The sequence below is a fragment of the Meriones unguiculatus genome, chromosome 4, assembly GCF_030254825.1.
Source record: "Meriones unguiculatus strain TT.TT164.6M chromosome 4, Bangor_MerUng_6.1, whole genome shotgun sequence".
In the NCBI taxonomy this organism is placed as follows: Eukaryota; Metazoa; Chordata; class Mammalia; order Rodentia; family Muridae; genus Meriones; species Meriones unguiculatus.
This window is the reverse complement of record NC_083352.1, coordinates 124,974,769-124,993,947: the sequence shown is the minus strand read 5'-3', so window position 1 is coordinate 124,993,947 and position 19,179 is coordinate 124,974,769. Positions and strand designations below refer to the sequence as shown.

At 45.2% G+C, this 19,179-nt stretch overlaps 1 protein-coding gene across 1 annotated transcript; it reads left to right on the top strand.

Moving 5' to 3' along the window:
- Nucleotides 1-203: 203 nt before the first annotated feature.
- On the top strand, nt 204-19,115 carry LOC110550092 (uncharacterized). Its single transcript, XM_060383246.1, is given in 11 exon segments — nt 204-288; nt 1,489-1,685; nt 2,870-3,156; nt 4,426-4,530; nt 6,604-6,744; nt 7,811-7,874; nt 8,275-8,335; nt 9,509-9,600; nt 10,578-10,620; nt 16,878-17,023; nt 18,978-19,115. Coding segments are annotated over 11 exon segments (1,359 nt in total).
- Nucleotides 19,116-19,179: the final 64 nt, after the last annotated feature.

The following is a 19,179-nucleotide window of genomic DNA, read 5'->3' as shown; positions in this document are numbered from 1 at the left end:
GACTTCTTGTATGTTCATATCCTCACTTGTCTGTTTAAACTGTGGTCTCACTTCAGGACCTCAGAGTGGACTAGAAGAAGCGCTGGACCCTTCAGGATCCAGAAAACTTTCACAGAGATGATCTCTAATGGGGTCATTGCTTCAGCCATCGGATTTTCAGCCCCACATCACTGTTACTCCATCCACAGGTGCTTGTAGTAAACATGAAACTCTCGTGGACATTCCTCTTCCTTGGCTGCCTGCTTAGTGGAAGCCAGGTTGTATCTGAAGATCCCAGTTACGAATCAGGTGAGCCACCCCATCTCTCTTGGAAATTCCATCCAAGGAAACCCCCAAAGAGACAAGCTGACATCGTTTAGTGTATCTGACCTAACAGAATAATATAGATCTGCTGGTGTCTCTGGACTTCTGGAGGCAATGTACTCTCCCCCAGAGACCCTTGTCCCTTTTGGACCACATTTAGTATCCAGACCACCTACTTCATGTAAACTATTCTCTTCCCATTATCGATTGTCTCAACATAGACTTCCATTTTTATACCTGCTTCCTAGTTTTAGGTCTTTGTAGCCTTCAACTCTAATGATCTAAGTCTCATGAAACTTTGCCCAAAGAGCAAAAGCCTGAGCTCTGGCAGCTGCAATATCATAGGCTCAGCCACCTGCCACAAAGTGCCAATTAAAGACATGAACAATGGTGAGAAAAGCAGAGAGATGAGGTTTAGTCTCTGAAAAGCAGAGAGACAGAGAGAGACAGAGAGAGACAGAGAGAGACAGAGAGAAATGGAGAGATAGAGTTAATTTTCAGAGGAACAATAAAGAAGTCTGGTGCCCCCCCTTTTTTTAGACTCTGAAATTTACAGTTTAATAGAGTAAGAACTAGGACAAGGGGCACCAGGTCTGCATGATGAAGAGTCATGGTCAAGGTGTGGTCTACTTTGTTCTCCATCCTGGTTCCAAAGAATGTTCTGAAGTTGTTATTGGTGTCATCACTTGAGAAGATTTATCTGATTCTCACAAGACAGTACTTCTGCTCTGGGGTACCCCCCCCCCATGGACAGTTGTCTTTATCTGCAGGGGTTCTGTCTTCTGAGGCTTGCTCTGCCTGGAGTCCAAGATGTCTGCCGGTTAAAGAATGGCCTATGTTTGTGCCTTCACTTTGCAAGAGAAAGAGCTAAGCTTGGTGGGCAGGTGATTGATGTGTCCGGGAAGCAGCAAACAGGAGTGTCCATGCTTTTAACGAAAGCAGTCAGTCCCTAAGTGCTAACTATGCTAACATGAGTAAGAGCTTAAGCAGGTGCTTGGGTAGCACACAGCTCAGACACACAGCTTTTTATGTAATGATCAACCCTCTACAAACAACCTTAGTTTTCCTTTTGAGAAGAATCAGCTCCAGGGTTTGGCCACAGCTGGCCCTGGGTTGAATACCCATTTTCCTGGTCCCAGTGGAAGCCTGTGCCCCAGACCCAGCCATATGTCTTTGTCTCATCAGGCATCGAAAATGGAGATGATGATGGGTTGAACACAGAACTCCTGAATACTGATGGTGACAGTGGAAAACTCCTTGATTCTATGACTGTTACTTTACCTGTAAGTGTGCCTGAGGACATTCAGGACACTGTGGGTGAACTTGATCAACCCGAGATGAATATTCCAGGCTCATTGGACACAAGTGACATTACCAGCCAAGTATCCTCTGCGCAGATGGGTGAAAAGAGTATAAGCAGTCCTGGCCACTGTGGCCACAAGTGCCCTGAGAAGTCTAGCCCTTTGGTGGTGGGTGTCATGAGATTTACAGGCACTGGCTAACTTTATGCTCATCTGGGACATTGTTCTTTCAGGGCTGAGGTGGTGGTTCTGGTCAGTTTGGGGTTGGGTCATCTGGTGATGTGGCTCAATCTGAGCAGTTCTAACAAATGGTCTGACTGATAGTAGGTCGTTGTGGTTGCTGAGGTCCAGGTGATGCTGATCAGTCTTCTGGAAGGTTTGATTAGTCTGGAGCAGGACCAATAAATGTCCACTTGGCTTTAGGTTATCTAATGGTTTTGAAGGAAAGTCAATGGATAGTGAGTTTAGAGTTGAGTTATCTGGGGATTTAGCCGGTTCTGGAGTGGTCTACCTGGGTTTTATTTCATCAACTGACCATGACCAATCTAGACTATTCAGCAGACACAATTAGTTTAGGCTTAGGGTATCTGGCATTTTGGCTCTGGTCCCTCTGGCTCTAGGTGACATAATGGTTATGTCAATTCTGAGGCAAGATCATCTTTGTGTTAGAAAATCAAGGCAGGTGCATTGGAAGGTGCTGCTAGAATGAGTTTTTGAAGGTGAGCTACAGGTTCATCACAGTAAGCAGCCATGATAAGGCCCTGATGTGGGAGAACATTTTGGAGAGAGCTATTATTTTGCTATAAGCAGCCATAATGGAGCACTGAAGAGACAGAGGGCCTTTCCTTTAAATCTGTAGGACAAAAAGTGTTTTCTGACTTATAGGTTTGAAGGGATGAGGTGGGCAAGCTCCATGTCATGTGACCTGGCCTTGCCAGCTTTATGTGCCAGACTCTGGAAATCATTGATAAAAGTGAAGTTATAATTCATAATTTTCTTTTGTCTATATATCAGGAGGTGTAGATGGGCCCACAGCTGTGGGAAGAAGAGAACTGGATGTGCATGAAGTTTGAGGTCCAGCATAGTCTCTCATGAGCTTTGTTTGGAGAGAGCTGTAACCTACCCTAACCACCCTGATCTCCCTGGGGAAGTACTTCCTGAATGTCTTGTTCTCATGGGAATTCTGGTGGATGATGAACTCCATCAGTTCATCACAGTTAATGGGAAGCACTATCAAGACAGCTGGTAACCTCCTTAACCAATAGTTGACAACACCTGTCATCAGCCCAGACATCCTGGCCCAGGAAGGGCTACTGAGCACTGTTATCCTCAACAACCAGAATCTAATCACAGAGAGGGAAGAACTACAAATCCTTCTTCTGGGTGGCAGTGTATCATTTGGTATCAAAGATGAACTCCTGGAGGCAGCAGGGACCAAGGCTCTGGAAGGCCTGGTCTGCAAAGGCTCCCTGGGTGGCCTTTGTGGCCATGGGAGTCTCTCTGGCATGAATGATGTTCTGAAGACCATGGATTCTGAAAAACTTGATAGCTGGTGAGTTTGAACTCTTTAGTAATAAAACTGTTACCTAAATAACTGGTCAGAGAAGGTTCCAGGTACCTGAAAGACATTGGTCTGACTCACTCTTTAGAAAATTGACATCAGGAAGAAGATTCGCTCATTTCTTGATTTGACTTGGTGTTCTGGTGTGGGTTGGTGGTGGAGGGCTTCCCTTATCTGAGGAGTAAGGGACGGGAGATAGGGGGAAGAGGGAAGAAAGGTGGGACTATGAGGAGAGGATAGAGGGGGCTACAATTGGGCTGTAAAGTGAATAAATTAAAAATGTGGTCTCAGTAAAAACAAATTTAAAAATAGTGTCATTCCTTCCCCCTAAAAGTTTGGTATCAAGAGGTCACCAATCTCTTCCAAAGTCAGAGGCACTGCCTAGTGTTTCTCTAACATGGCTCATCCCTTGGGTTTATGTGGGTTTGTCCGAGCCCTGCTATACTATAAGTCACATCAGGAAAGCATATCACAGATGCTCTGACTACTTATCTCTTAGTTATATTTTGTCCCCAGTGAGTAATAGAACCCCCTTGTTCCAAGCTAATCCCATAGTAGTCAGCTGAGGCTTCCAGTAAGGTGTCTGCATTTTGTCTTACCATCTTAATCAACCTAAAAGTCAGTTATGGGCTGATACTCTCCTGATGTAGGATTTGTAGAAATGGGACTCAGAATAGAAATCAAGGTTAGGAGAAGGACCTGGAGGGTATAGGAGGTCCACAAGGAGACCAACAAAGCTAAAAAATCTGGGCTCAGGAGGCCCTGCAGAGACATGCATCAATCATGCATGGAGAGGACCTAGATACCCTGCTCAGATGTAGCCAATGGGCAGTTCAATCTCCATGTGGGTCCTCCAAGTAAGGGAAGCAGGAGCTGCCTTTGTCATGAACTCAGTTGCCTGCTCTTTGATCACTCACCCCTGGTGATGCAGCCTTGCCAGGCCACAGAGGAAGAGGATCCAGACAGTCCTGATGAGACTTGGTAAGGTAGGGTCAGATGGCAGGAAAGAACTCTCCCTTTCACTAGACTAGGGGAAGGGAAAAGGGGGGTGCGGGAGGGAGGGTGAGACAGGGAGGAGATGAGTGAGGCGGCTATAATCGGGATGTAAAATGAATCAATTGTAAAAAAAATAATAAAAAAAAATTAAGGTTAGGAGGAACAGGCATGGGATAGAGGGAATGGAAGCCACTGGAGCCCGGATAAAGAGCCAAGGTTACCTAGAAATTGGCTTTTCCACTTCACTTTATTCCTCTTCTGCAGGCTCAATGTCACCCGCTTTGACATTGTCCGCTTGTCATGGACAGTCTCTGCCTCATCCAGTGTTGAACTCAAACTTCAGACCGAGTTGACTATCAACTTCTCAGGGTGAGCAATAGTGAATCTGAGCTGTCCTCTGCAGGCTCATGCTTTGAACTCTAGTGCTGTTTTGGGATCTGTGGAGCCCTTTGGAAGTGGAATCTGTCTGGCTGAATTTTGTCAGAAGCAAGTCTTGGAAGGTCACAGCCTGTTCCCCAGCTCCAGCTGCCTCAGCTTCCTGTCCTGTCATGATGTGAGCAGATGTTCTCCACCGTATGATCCCACTGCCATGCCTTGCCCAGCAGACGAACTAAAATGTCTTAGGAATTGTGAGACCAAAATAACCACTTTCTGCCTTAAGATATTTCTATTGGGCATTTGGTCACAGTTGTGCAAAGTAACTAACACAGTGAGAGAAGTGAGGGGAAGGAAATCCTAGAGATAGAAAGTGGTTTTATTGATGGTGTGTGTGTGTGTGTGTGTGTGTGTGTGTGTGTTTTTCCTCTTTCAACAGACAAGATGGCCTTTGGTTTTTCTTAGCATTTCCCCAAGTATACAGTTTCTTGAGATGACAGTGTTGGCGGAACAAGAATAGAAGTCAACCTTTATGCTATTTATTTATTTATTTATTTATTTATTTATTGGCCATATTCTGAGGCTGTGTTGAAAGAAACTCTGGGAGGAAATTAAAATACAAAAGAAAACAGCCTCCAGTTTTACAATTGAGAGACAGTGGCATTTAAGATTTCAGCTGGCTTCTTTTCAGATCTTTTCCCACTACCATTCTGAGAGGTACTTAATGTTCCACGACACATACACACCACAGTACTTGTGAGCTTACACCACCAGACTGTTCACTGCATCACTCCTTTCAGTAATTCTGTGATTGGTACAAGTAATAAACCTGTCAATTCTCTAGTTATTAGAAGGTCTCATGAGCACAGTTTCTAGCTTGTTATCTGTTTGCTTACTTACTATGCTGAGTGTGGGACCCAGGACCTCACATGTACTAGGCAGGCACTCAGTCACTGAGCTACTTCACCACCCTGGTAATCAACATTGCTAAATGATCTCACAGAGACCTGGTGATGGTAATAAAATGTATCTAACATTCTTGAGTACTTCATACAGTCCAGGCTCTGGGCAGCAGTTCATTTGAGCATTCTTCTCAATCCCCACTGTCGGCTTCTGAGGGAGGGGTAGCCATTATGCCCATTTAACTGAACAACTGATAGAAACTCAGAGAAGTTCAGTCAGATTACACATTAAGATGGGGAGAGAGCCCAGATGGGAAAGTGCCTGTGGCACAAGCTTGAGGACATGAACTCAGATCTGATTCATGAGCTGTGCCTGTCACCCCATTGCTGGTGAGGGCAGAGATAGATGGATCCCTGAAGCTCATTGGCTGGCCAGCCTAACCAAATAGATGAGTTTCAGGTACACACTATCACCACACACACACACACACACACACACACACACACACCATCACAGTACAACCACACACACATACCATCAAACACATATCATCTCTCTTTTCTCTCTCCCTTATTCTCTCTCACACACCATCATCATCATAATATACACACTATAGCACCAGCACACACACAATCACACATGCATACACACACATACATAACATCACATACATACAGACACTGTCACACAGCATCACACAAACTATCCCACATACTCACACCATCACACATGCACAGATACATACCATCACATGCACCGCACACACATATCATACATACACACACACACACACACACACACACCACATTCCACAGGGGTAGGCATACATGTAACTCCAGGAGGAGATAATAACGCTGGTGATGTGCATGAGGTCAGCAGAGCTCCAGGTGGACAGCGCAGGAGTCAGCCTTTAACCACCGCTTTTTGAGTCTTGAGGTATCAATAAGCATTTATTCCAATAAACTATGTCGTTGGCTTTATGTCTACATATAATAAAGACAAATTAGAAGTATACATAGGATATCAGGGATCCTTTTATGAAGTATGTATAACAGTCATCTCTCACCCACACATGCCTCCACCTGCCTGCAAGTTCCAGCGCCACCATTTAGAGAATTCCCAAATGAGCACTCGGCTTCTAACAGCCCTCTCCCTTGTGCCCAGGATGCTCTCATTTCTCAGCGGCTCCACAGTGGATGTGAGCCTCGTGATCCCCTTGGAATTGCAATAGACTGAGCCTGGCCAAGTCTCATTTTCTGTGAAGAACTGCCAGGCAGTGTTCACTAGGATCAAAGTGAAAACAGGGTAGGTACAAACCAGGAGATCTGGGCACCACCCAGGGCATGGTGTGTGATGGTGCCATGCATGAAGTAGATACCAGGCTCCATGGGGTCTGACCAAGATGCCACTAGTGTTTTAATTCTGCTTAATCACTCATGAATACACACACACACACACACACACACATGCACACACACAACCACACATATGTGCGCACACAGCATCACACACTATCAAGCTTCTATCTCAAGGAGCTTGGAATCCCAAGCAGAAGGGGATGTCTTTGGGCCAGTACACACCTCCCTGGCAGCACCCACCCGTGGGGGATATTGGGTGCTCCTGTTTCCCAGCTCTCATGGAAAGGTCCTGGGTAGGAACTCTGTCATGTCATTTTTCATGCTGGGCTGCTATCTCCCAGTGTGCCCGTGTGAGCTCTTTAGCACAGAAGTTACCTTATATTTGGCATCCACTTATCCAGCACATCCTGAGCCAGAAGACACTGTTGTTCCTGAAGACACACTGGGGAACAAGAGCATGGAAGATATGTGAAAGAAAATGAAGGGGACAGAAGGGAAAACTGGTTGGCTGGATGGAAGATAAATCAGTGCATACGTGCATTGGTGGATGGATGGGCATGAGTGGATTTGGGAGTGAATTAAAAAAAGAGTAGATAAGTGACGTATTTAAAAGGCATCAGTGGCCTACCTAAGAGGCCTAAACTAGGTCCACTGGGGATGTCTGAAAGCACACACTTGCTTATTTAACACAGTGGTTCTCATTCTTCTTCGATTTAACAGAGTTCCCCATATTGTGGTGACTCCCCACAACCATAAAATTTTCACTGCTATGTCATAACTCTAATTTTGCTACGGTTATGAATTGTATTATAAAATATCTGATATGCAGGATATCTGGTATCTGGTCCCTGTGATTGTATTGTTTGACCCCCAAAGGGGTCACAAAGGACAGGTTGAGATACACTCACTGATTTAACAACAGAGACATAACCATTACTCAGAGTGTATAGCAGAGTACTTCAAAGTCCTTAGTGGCAATGATCACCGCCAATGTTTCCCTTTCCCTTCTCCAGCATGTTCTTCAAAATGATGGAATCAATGATGAAATGGTCCTTGAACATCTCCTTGCCCAGAATAGTAAGTCTGACAATGTGGTCCTGGCAGACCCTTGGTATGAGTTGTGGAGAAAGCTCTGTAGCTAGTGGGACAGGGGACGACTAACCCATAAGGGCAGAGGCAGGGGACGGCTTCATTCCTGAGCTATGCAGCCTCCCAGAGCTTTTCTCTCATCCTTTGTCAAGGCCCCTGGTCTGTAGAAGGGACAGAGAAAAAAATCAATGGTTGAGAGGTAATTGTGTAGCAGGTGACTTAGACCTGTGTAAGAGGGAGATTGAGACATGTTTAGGATAGACCTTCTCCATCTTATGTGAGAGATTTGTCCTGCCATGTCTTAGATTACAAAGGACCCAACATGTATATTTTGGTTAGGTATGAACAAGCATCTTCTTAGCAAGGCCTCTGATCCTCTCTATTGCAGTTGTGCCCAGTGGTCCGATTCTGGTTCCACATCATCAACCAACAGTTGACCATTCTCAGAAGTAAGTAGAGCTGCTGCCTGTGCACTGTTCTTGTGTCGGCTGCTATACTAGCAACCACATCTACTCCTACACAGCAGCTACAGAGATCCTTTTGAGTTACACCTCAGATCTCCCATTTCCTGGGGGGTCAAGTGCAGACCTCAGGGCATATCTTCAAGATCTTTCCAGGTGCTAAGTCTCCAGTGTTCCCTTCATCCTCCTCTAGAGGAGTGACCAAAGCCACCTCCATATCCCCCACAATTTTGGGGCTACAATGGCTAGTTCTGCAGGACTTCCCCATCCAGCTTTCTATGCCTGGGATATTGCATCACCCTCCAGTGTAATCACCATGTTTGGTGCATCTCAAAGCCTTTGGAACTCTCTCCCAGCAGAGCCCCCTCCTCAGGACTCCTACAGCCTTGGGTGCACCAACCCACTATTCACTGTATTGTGTGGAAATGTTTACTTCCTGACTGTTCCAGTAGCCCAGCACTTCTTGAGGGCAACCTGGTTGCTTTGCCCTTCCATTTGTCTGGCATCCTCGATTGGGCACAGAGTAGAAATCACCCTTAATAAATTCTGTTGGTGTGTGAAATGGAAAGGGAAGGAAGGGATGTTGTGGACATTATCGGGTGGGAAATCAGAAATGTGGAATAGGGGATAAAAAACAGGTAGGAAGACGGCGGTGCTCACGTGTGATCTATTGGTGACTGAGAAGTGATGAATGGGAAAAAGGTCAGTCAGCAGATGTGCAGAACAGTGAAGGGAGGCAAGATGGACACTGACCAAGTCAAGGGGAAAAAAATAAGCTGCCGATATAGGAAAAAAAGGGAAAGAAAAAAAAGGAAAAAAAAAAAAGAGAAAGCAAAGAAGGGAAAGAAAAAATGGGCAGATGAATGGAAAGAGGAGTGGAAGGGTGAAGGCAAGTACTGTAAGAGGGAAGAAAGGAGTCTGGTGGGCCTGGAAAAGGAGAATCTGCTTTGTAGAAGTGGATTGCCATTGCCAGAGTGAGGGCACCACCACCCTGTGCTGGATGATGGTGGGGCTCTGTGTCCTCAGCACATACTCAATCGTTGGGGAATAGCCTCTCTTTTAGCCACACCTGCTCATGACAGGAAGGAATGAGTGAATTTTATGAGCTTCTGTTTCAGTCAGTTGAGTGTCTCATGTCTTCCTTGTCCTTCTCTCCATCAGACATTGCCTCATTAGGGATGCTGGGGAGCAACAACGTGCTCAATACCCCACAACCCTTGCTGTATGAACGCTCTTATCACATGGACTTTAAGGTATGAACAACCAATTTCCCTTGAGGACTCAGAGGACCCAGGTCTCTCCACGTGAGGGCTCCTTGGCTGAGAATGTGCCCAATATATCCTACCAAGAGAGCCAGCCTGAGCTTTGATTTTGAATGACCGTGCAGCCTCAACCACTGTACCCTTACCTCTGAACCCCAGTTTTTTTTTTTTTTTTTGTCTGTCAGGTGTGTGGGGAAGGTGATTTTCATAGCCTCACACAGTTATCACCACCTGGCTCTAGACACATGTTTCCCTGTGTCATAGCATTCTTGGAATTGGTGTCTTCTATTTAACAGTTAGCATAGTTTAACCGGCAAGTTTTAAAATGTGTTACTGGCCCATTGAGTAATGTGTACTTGAATTGATGGTGTTCAGTACCATGAATCTGAACTAACAGTTAGGTGAAAAAGTACCTAGCATACATAGATCATACATATAAACAAAAAAAGAAGGAAAGAAAGAAATAAAAGAAGGAAGGAAAGAAGGAAGGAAGAACCTTCCCCCCCCCCCAAAAAAAAACCACTGGATTATTCTGCTTTGCCCCCAATTAAAAAAAATTAAACAACCAATCAAGCTTATTGCTTGGCATAATCATACACGGAGCCTTCAGGGTGCTGGGGCAGTGGTCCTGGCAGCCTTGGCTATATCCTCTACACTCTAAATATTTCCAGGCTGTGGCATGGCCAGGAACTTGGGGCAGTTCCTGAATTCTTCCACAGACTGGGATCTTGAGGTCAACAGTCTATTGCCTCTCAGCCCTCACCTGTCCAAGGACAGAGCCCAGAGTTTAGAAACAGTATTGTGACAATTCAGTATTTGACCTGGGCAAAGCTACCCCCATCTCTGAGTCTTTTTTCCTTGTCTGTTATCCTTTTTTGCAAAGTTGATGTCAGGTTTACAGGAGACCCAAAGCCTGGCACATAGTAGGTGCATACTGTGAGTTTTCTGCTTTTATTTTGTTTTTCCAGAACAAAAGCTTCCCGGCTTCTTTCGTCAATTGGCTGATTGGAAGTAAGTTTTCTTTCTCATATACATCCCAGAATTCTACAATCCTCTCCCCTGTTCAATGCTGAGCATCCTTTGGAAAGGATTCTGAAAATGGATATGAAACCCTGGAGCCACAGAGCCCATGCCTGGATAAACCTTCCTGAACCTAGGTTCCTGGAAAGCCGGTTTTACAGTATTCCAGTGGAGTTCCTGAGACAGTCCATTCTTGAGAGGTTATGTGTTAGTGTTAGTGGGTCTCTAGGACCCACTGATTTAGGATAAAGAGAAATTCTTGGAGTTGTCTAGTCCTTGGTGGCTGGTGCCTTAAAAGGGTTTCTGAGTAATCATATACTTCAGTTATTAAGGTTTCTATGATTGTGGGATATCTTCCTCAGTGATCAATGAGGTCACCCAGGAACAATGAGGTTCCTGAGATAGCCACTCCACAGCAATTATGATTACAATGACACTCTGAGGCATTCCAATCTGCATTGATTTTTGTTATAAAGGGATTCCCGAAGAAATTTCTTCCATAGAGGTAAGTGCTAGGATGGAGTTCCTGGAATAGCCCACTCCATGGGACAGTCATCCTGAGCTGTGCATTAGTGATGGACTTAAATTGCAGTTCAGCCAATGTATTAATTGCTTTTCTTAATGCTGTGACCAAACAGCTGACAAGAAACCATGGAAGGAAGGAAGGAAGGAAGGAAGGAAGGAAGGAAGGAAGGAAGAGGGTACCAGGCAAGGAGGGCATGGCTACAAGAGAACAGGGGTCATATTACATCTGTAATCAGGAAACATAAGTGGTGCTAGTGTTTCTCTTACTTTGTCCTGAATAAACTCCCGATCCCTGTGGTGCAACGCAGGACACATTCAGGGTGGACCTTCACTGCTCTATTAATTCATCTTAGAAGCTACCTCCTCTATGGACCCAAATGTGGCTCTAGACTTTCCTGTACTAATCATCACAACCACCAACCCTGTGGCCCTCCTGTGAGTCCTGTTCTTTCTTTCTCTGGGCTTTCTTCCCATCTGCAACATAAAACCAGACACACTAAACCTGTTAGAAGAAAAAGTGGGGAAGAGCCTTGAACTCATTGGCACAGGAGACAACTTCCTGAACAGAACACCAACAGCACAGGCTCTAAGATCAACAATCAACAAATGGAACCTCATGAAACTGAAAAGCTTCTGTAAAGCAAAGGACACTGTCATCAAAACAAAATGACAGCCTAAAGACTGGGAAAGAAACTTCTCCAATTCTTTCTCTGACAGAGGGCTAATATCCAGAATATATAAAGAACTCAAGAAGTTAAAAAGCAACTAATCAAATAATCCAATTAAAAAATGGGGTACAGAGCTAAACAGAGAATTCTCAAAAGAGGAATATCGAATGGCAGAGAAACACCTTAGTCATTGGGAAATGCAAGTCAAAATGACCTTGAGATTTTACCTTACACCCACCAGAATGGCTAAGATAAAAAACTCAAGTGACAACACATGCTAGAGAGGATGTGGAGAAAGAGGAACCCCAGTCAATTGCTGGTGGGAATGTAAACTTGTACGACCACTTTGGAAATCAATCTGGTGCTTTCTCAGACAATTAGTTATAGTGCTACCTCAAGATCCAGCTATAGCACTCCTAGGTATATATCCAAAAGATGCTCAAGATACAACAAGGACATTTGCTTAACCGTGTTCATAGCAGCTTTATTTGTAATAGCCAGAACCTGGAAACAACCAAGATGTCCCTCAGTTGAGGAATGGCTACAGAAATTGTGGTACATTTACACAATGGAATACTGCTTAGCAATGAAAAACAAGGAAATCATGAAATTTGCAGACAAATGGTGGGAACTAGAAAAGATCATCCCGAGTGAGCTATCCCAGAAGCAGAAAGACACACATGGTATATACTCACTTACAAGTGGATATTAAATATGTAATGTAGGATAAACATACTAAAATCTGTACACCTAAAGAAGTTAATCAAGAAAGAGGACCATGGGGAAGATGATCAATCCTCATTCAGAAAGGCAAATGGGATGGACATTGGAAGAGGGAGAAAACAGAGAACAGGACAGGAGCCTCTTACAGAGGGCCTCTGAAAGACTCTACCCAGCAGGGTATCAAAGCAGATGTTGAGACTCATATCTAAACTTTGGGCAGAGTGCAGAGAATCTTATGAAGGGGAAGATAGAAAGACCTGGAGGGGACAGGAGCCCCACAAGGAGAGCAGCAGAACCGAAAACTCTAGGCCCAGGGGTCTCTTCTGAGACTGATCTCCAAGCAAGGACCATGTATAGAGATAACCTAGAACCCCTGCACAAATGTAGCCCATGACAGCTCAGTGTCCAAGTGGGTTTGCCTAGTAAGGGGAACAGAGGCTGTTTCTGACATGAACTCAGTGGCTGGCTCTTTGATCACCTCCCCCTGAGGGGGGAGCAGCCTTACCAGGCTACAGAGAAAGACAATGCAGACAGTCCTGATGAGACCTGATAGGCTCAGGTCAGATGGAAATGGAGGAGGACCTCCCCTATCAGTGGACTTGGGGAGGGGTATGGGAGGAGATGAGGGAGGGTAGGATTGGGAGAGGACAAGGGAGGGGGCTACAGCTGAGATACAAAGTGAGTAAACTGTAATTAATAAACATCAATAAATAAATAAATTTAAAAAAAAGGAAAAAAAAAAAAAAAAAAAGGAACTGGCCAGGGCTGTTCAGTTCCCAGATAAGCCATAAGCCTCTAGGGGGAAGCCAGGACACTGCTAGCACACGTTTTTTGGCTTCCAGCCAGATCTGTGGCTGGAGTCAGAATTCCCAGTTTCCAATCCCAGTATGTGCCCTCACTATGCCTCAGTCTCTCCACTGAGGGCAATAAGAGAAACAATTCATTCATTTTTACTCTCACTAGCAGGGTCATTTTTTTTAAACAGTAATGTATATTAATTGTAAAAAGTGGAGATTTCATAATGGCATCTCCATTCAGGTGTTTTGATCATATTGACCCCTTACCCACTGCCCCTTTCTACTTTTACATCACATATGGGGATTTTATATGAATAAAACAGGTTAAACATTTTCTAACAGATAAAAATGTTATTAAGAATGATTTTCATGGGAGAACAGGAAATGTAAAAGTGTTCGTACAGCAGAGGGAATGATCTCCAGAGTGAAGGGACACAGGCAGGATGGAAGGGCACCTTTGTCAACTGTGCTGCCAACAAAGGACTGATATGGAGTATGTAGAAAGGACTAAAATAATCACCCCCCCCAATCTTTCAATTACTAGATGGGCAAAATTATTGGTTTGGATGTCTAAAGTCTGATTCTCTGACTCTGCCCTAAAGATTCTCTGCACTCTGAGGTCCCTGCAAGGAGGGGACAACCTAAGTGTCTGGAGTCTCTTCACCCCCACAGGCTGCCAAAGCTTAGGCTCATTTGAGATAACAGAGCCAGGTCTGGTGAGCAGGTAACGACATTTGCTTTCTTAACCTTCTTTTGTCAGCACCGTCTTTGTAAACTACGTGAGACACCCTGCTGGCCTGAGGAAGACTCCTAAAGCCATACAACTGCTCAAAGAAGGAGAAGTGGAGTCAGAGTCTATGTAGCCCTTGAAGTCTCCAAAGACCAACCATGAAGGCTCAAATGGAGGGCAAGACTTGCCAAGGATCTGCCAGGGGAGGATCATGGGAACCTCTCTGCCATGACATGCATTCTTCCTGCAGGTCACACTTGATGGAACTTTGCTTGTGTGGATCTGTCATGGTGTCCTGAGCAGCATTAATGAAGTGTCATGGTGTGAACAGAAAGTTAAATAAAATAAGTCCTCTCCCCCCGTGTCACTGGTGCTAAGACTGTGGCAGAAACAGGCTCTAGTGTCTCTCTGTTCAGAAAGAGTAAAGGTCGCCTTGGACTCATGCCCTCAAGCTTTCTCCTACCTCCACTTGCCTGCTGAGCGTTGGCCATCCACACAGACGACTTGGGTGCTTGCTATAGATTTGGGCAGAGGCTCCATATGGGAAGAGACTAGTGGTATACCAGCAAAGTGCTTGCTTTGGGCATACCCCCTTCTTTACCTGTGTGGTTCCTGTTGTCACTCCTGCAGTGGGACTTCCATGAACAACACAGGGAGGATGGCGGTAGATGGGAACACACAGTTCCTGGTTAGTTTAGCGCTGGCCCTGCTCTCTGCTCTTCATTCACTCCTCTGCCTTTCTGCCAAGGCTTTCTCTGCAGGAATAATACCTTGATATTGAACCACAGGTATTTTCCTCATCCTCGATGCTATTTTTACTTTAGAGTTCAGCGTGTAACCCTTTCAGGCCTAGTAGGAATGAGTTCTAGAAGGCTTGAAGGGCTGCTAAGGACGAGATGTCCTCTTTCTACCATAGTTACTGAGATACTGGTGGTCATCTCTGCTTTCCCCTTGGGCAAAGTCAGCTTGAAGAGGGTGCAGAAGAAACCAGAGCCCAGTCACAGAGAAAACACGGGCCTGTTATGAATCTATGGCATTTTATGGACCCTCTTTGGTCCTTAAGTCATTTGGGGTTGTATCTTCTACTTTACAAGTAACCCAAGGAGCCTGACAAATGCAATTGACAAACACATTCCAGTTCATTCTGTATAAGTTGGAGTGGAGAATGAGAGAGGAGTGACAGGCAGAGCTGGGTGTGTGTGTGTGTGTGTGTGTGTGTGTGTGTGTGTGTCTCAGAAAGTGAGGTGGCTACATGGGAGGAGCTGTAAAGACAGGAAGATTTGCAGTTGTGACATGTGACATTCTCAGGTGCCCGGAGGAACTGATGCAGAAAGAGTAAGAGGTCATTTCCTGGAGGCTGTCAGCATAGAGAAGATCTTCAAACTCCTTCCCTCCACCATGCCCCGCCCGAGGATGAGCACGTGCTTCAGCTGAAACAGAGGCTCAGATGGGAGTGAAGGCTCACGGGAAGCAGGGTGGAAGATGGAGCCTTTCTGATTTCTGGGTCTCGTCTCCAGCTCCTGTCCATCTAGTCAATCCATCAGTTTAATCAGCAGCTCTCTTTTGCCACTTTTGATCTGGATGACGTTTATTGGTACCCACCAGAAGCTAGCCCCAGATTGATAGCTATGGATATCAAGAGGGCAGAATGAGGGTCAGCCTGAGGAAGTCACAGGATGGCAGAAGAGGAAGCCCAGCACACATTCCTTCAACCAACCATTTCTTAAAAATAAATATTATACCATATACATATATATATGTATACACACACACACACACACACACACACACACACACATATATATATATATATATATATCAGCTAGAATTTACTCAAGTAGCATGACTCCCTGTGGGGATCCATGCAAATGCCATGGCTGGCAGAGTAACAACCCATCTGAGGCAAGAAGGAAATAGCTAGCTGGTGTTGTGTGTTTGACCACAAGCAGTTTGTTTTTGACATAGTTAAGCACAGTACTACTTTGGAAAAAATTTTCTCATGAAAATTATCACAATAAAGCTTAAGACATAACCACATTAAAATGCCTTTGCAAAGCATTTGTGACCTCTTCTACAAGAATGGTTCTATTGACTGAGAAACAATGATCAGGATAAAGATCTAGAGAGGAAGGATCTGGGATAGCATAACACTTATCCCATGTAAAGCCCATGGTCCCTCTTTCATAACAATGAGTCCTGTTGACTGGGAAACAGTGTTCAAGAGTCCAGGAAGAGGCTAGGATAAAACATAACAGTTTTATGGATTTGGGTGAGGCCTAGTCCTACAGATAGCAAAAATCACCAGGTTAAAAACTACATCCATCCTCAGCATTCTGAGCAGACACAGGTCTAGATCTCATCTACTGAAGAGAAAAGCCCATGTGTTTAACATGTCTGGCTTCTCTAGCACTATGAGCATGAAGATCTTGAGCCCTATACAACTCCCTCCTGGAGTGAAAGCCTGGTACCTCGTGTGGTCATGGTGCATTACATGTCTAGACCTGCTCTTCTCATAGACCTGGGACTTTGTCTCCTAATCTCCATTTCTGTTCCCCCTCCCCACCTCTGCCTGATGGCCTCATTTTGTTTTCTGCCCTGGTGACTACCTTACTGTTCTCTGTGTGTCTGAGTGCTGTCATTTTCAGATCCCACCTGTATGCGAGGTCATACAGCATTTGCCTTTCTGTCTGGCTGTTTACCTCTACACAATGACCCTTCCCCATCACTCGGTGCCTCCTCCATGAAGACATGGTGCTAGAGAGGCTAGGGAGCTTCTCTTCAGTAGTGAGCTGACCATTGCCTCAGGAAGGCCTCCACTGCTGGGATTAGAACTTCGAGTCTTCATTGTTGACTCCAACACAACCCTTAGTGTCAAGCAGAAGCTGACAGTTATCAAAATGATCGGAGGTTCCAGCAAGGATGATCATATGGAGGAAGGAACAGATGGCTGCGTAAAGTCAGGTCTGGGAAGGACCTGGGAGCTGATAAGAATGAAGGACAGACTACAGGCCAAATGTTGGAAGTCAGCCAGGAGAACTGAGGAGCTCAACCAAGTGGCTATGCTAAGGGTCACTCACCTCATCTTCCCTTTTGGTGCAGCTAAGCAGGCAGCCAAGGGCAGTAAACTGGCAGGACCCTGTGGAAGACATGAAGAGCCTAGGGACACTGGGGTCCAGCCCTTAGTATCTGCACTTTTTCCACCATTGTCTCTTGCTCCATTTCTTCTTCCTCTTCTTTATTTTCATTGCCTCTTCTCTCTTTTTTCTTCCTTCACCTTCTCCTTTCCTCCCACACATCCTCAACAATTCTTTCTTTCCCTCTACATCACCCACACTCTCTCTGTGTCATTCCTTCACTTTTTCTTTTTCCTTTTTCAACCTCCCCTCCTCTCACAAACATTTATGACTTGCTGTACTTCAGGTGCCATCTCTAGTGACAAAGATGGATAAAGTAGGGCCCTCGGACATCCAGCAGCTCAGAGGAGCCAAAGCCACCAAGAACTCTTTCTAGGCCCAGTTTGAGGCATGTTTGATACCTTACAGCAAATGCTGTAAGCAAATTCCACTGAACAAAAAGCAAATCCCAGTCAAGAGTGGGCAAGATCTTTAGTTCCCACCTTCCAGGACAAGGTCTGAGGGGCTCTATGTAATCCAAATTCAAGACCAAGGCTTAGGGCAATGTTTCAGTTTTGTTTTTTGTTTATTTTTAAGATTTATTTTATGTGGGTCTTTGCTTGCATGACTTTATGTACGCCCTGGGTGTGCAGCTCTCTGAAAAGTTCTCCTGGGACAGAAAGTTACATGAAGTTGTAAGCTGCACTGTGGGTCCTTGGGATGAAATCATAGCTCTCTAAACAGAAATAAGGGCCCTTTTACAGAAGTCAAGTCTCTTTGAGACTTCTTTCCAGACCCATGGGGCAGTGTTTAAGTAAAGTAATACGTCATTTAAAAGTATCAATATTGCTGAAAGTGAAAAATATCATCAGACACTAAGGTTATACAGTTTCATTAATTGCTATATTTAGCTGTGATAAAATGGCAGGTGGTTGATTATTTTTTCTTAGTTTTTCTTACATGAAAAAAACATTCCTCTGGGGGTTTGACTGTGAGAACTAGGGTAAAGTGGATGAATTCTCTTTTTCCTCTCTCTGTCTCTGTCTGTGTTCTGTCCCTCTCTCCCTGTCTCTGTCCCTCTTTCCTTGTCTCCCTCCTTCTGTCATTTTCTAAACATTGCAGCTAGGATGTAGCACAGCAATAAAGAACTTAAAAACGTGTCACAGGACATCGCATTGGTAGTTCAGGGCAGTTTGTGCAGTCCTGTGAGTGGGGTAGGGGGGTGACTTTTCTGTTCTTATGGGTGGGGGACTTCCAGTTAGCAGAGCCCCTAAGCTTCAGCCTGTCCTGGTTTTTGTGTGACCCCAGCCTCACTGCTTGGCTTCTCTTGTCTCAGTAGCTGTTTTCAAACAGAGAGCTGAGTAGTGATTGGGAACAAATACCAGCTCATTGCTAAGTGCTGGGGTTAGTGAGAACAGGAAGCTGCCATGACTGGGATTAGCAGTCATTTTGGTAGTAGGAAGTCCTAGCCGGGGACAGCTAATCCTTAATGCCTCACTGGAGATTTTCAATGAGAAATCTACCCCACGCCCCTTATGGCTCTGCCTCTGTCTGCAACAGCCAAGTACTTTTCCTTAGAGGAGACTTCCTGTACAGAGAGAAGGATGCCTTTCCAGGGTGACTCAGAGCAGTCAGCACAGACCTGGGATGGCCCCTGACAGCCCATCCTCCACCCAACAACAGCCTTACATGTGTGCAATATAATGTAATGGCAGACATCACAGGCCCGCGTTCACAGTGTGCCCACCGTGAGGACAGTCACATGTGTTTCCCACCTGTGTTGTCTCCACAGGGACAGCAGGGAGGTAAGCTGCAGTTCCCAGTCCCACTGCGTGCAGAAGGAAGAAGCCCCATCCCAGGTCATGCAGCCCACAGTGGGAAGAGTGAAGATTTGAACTCAGATCTTCCAAGTCCCGTTGACAGCTTCTGAGCATACCTCTCCAAGGCCCTCCCCACCCTCATGATGTCTCAGATACTTGTCAGGCTTTTATACC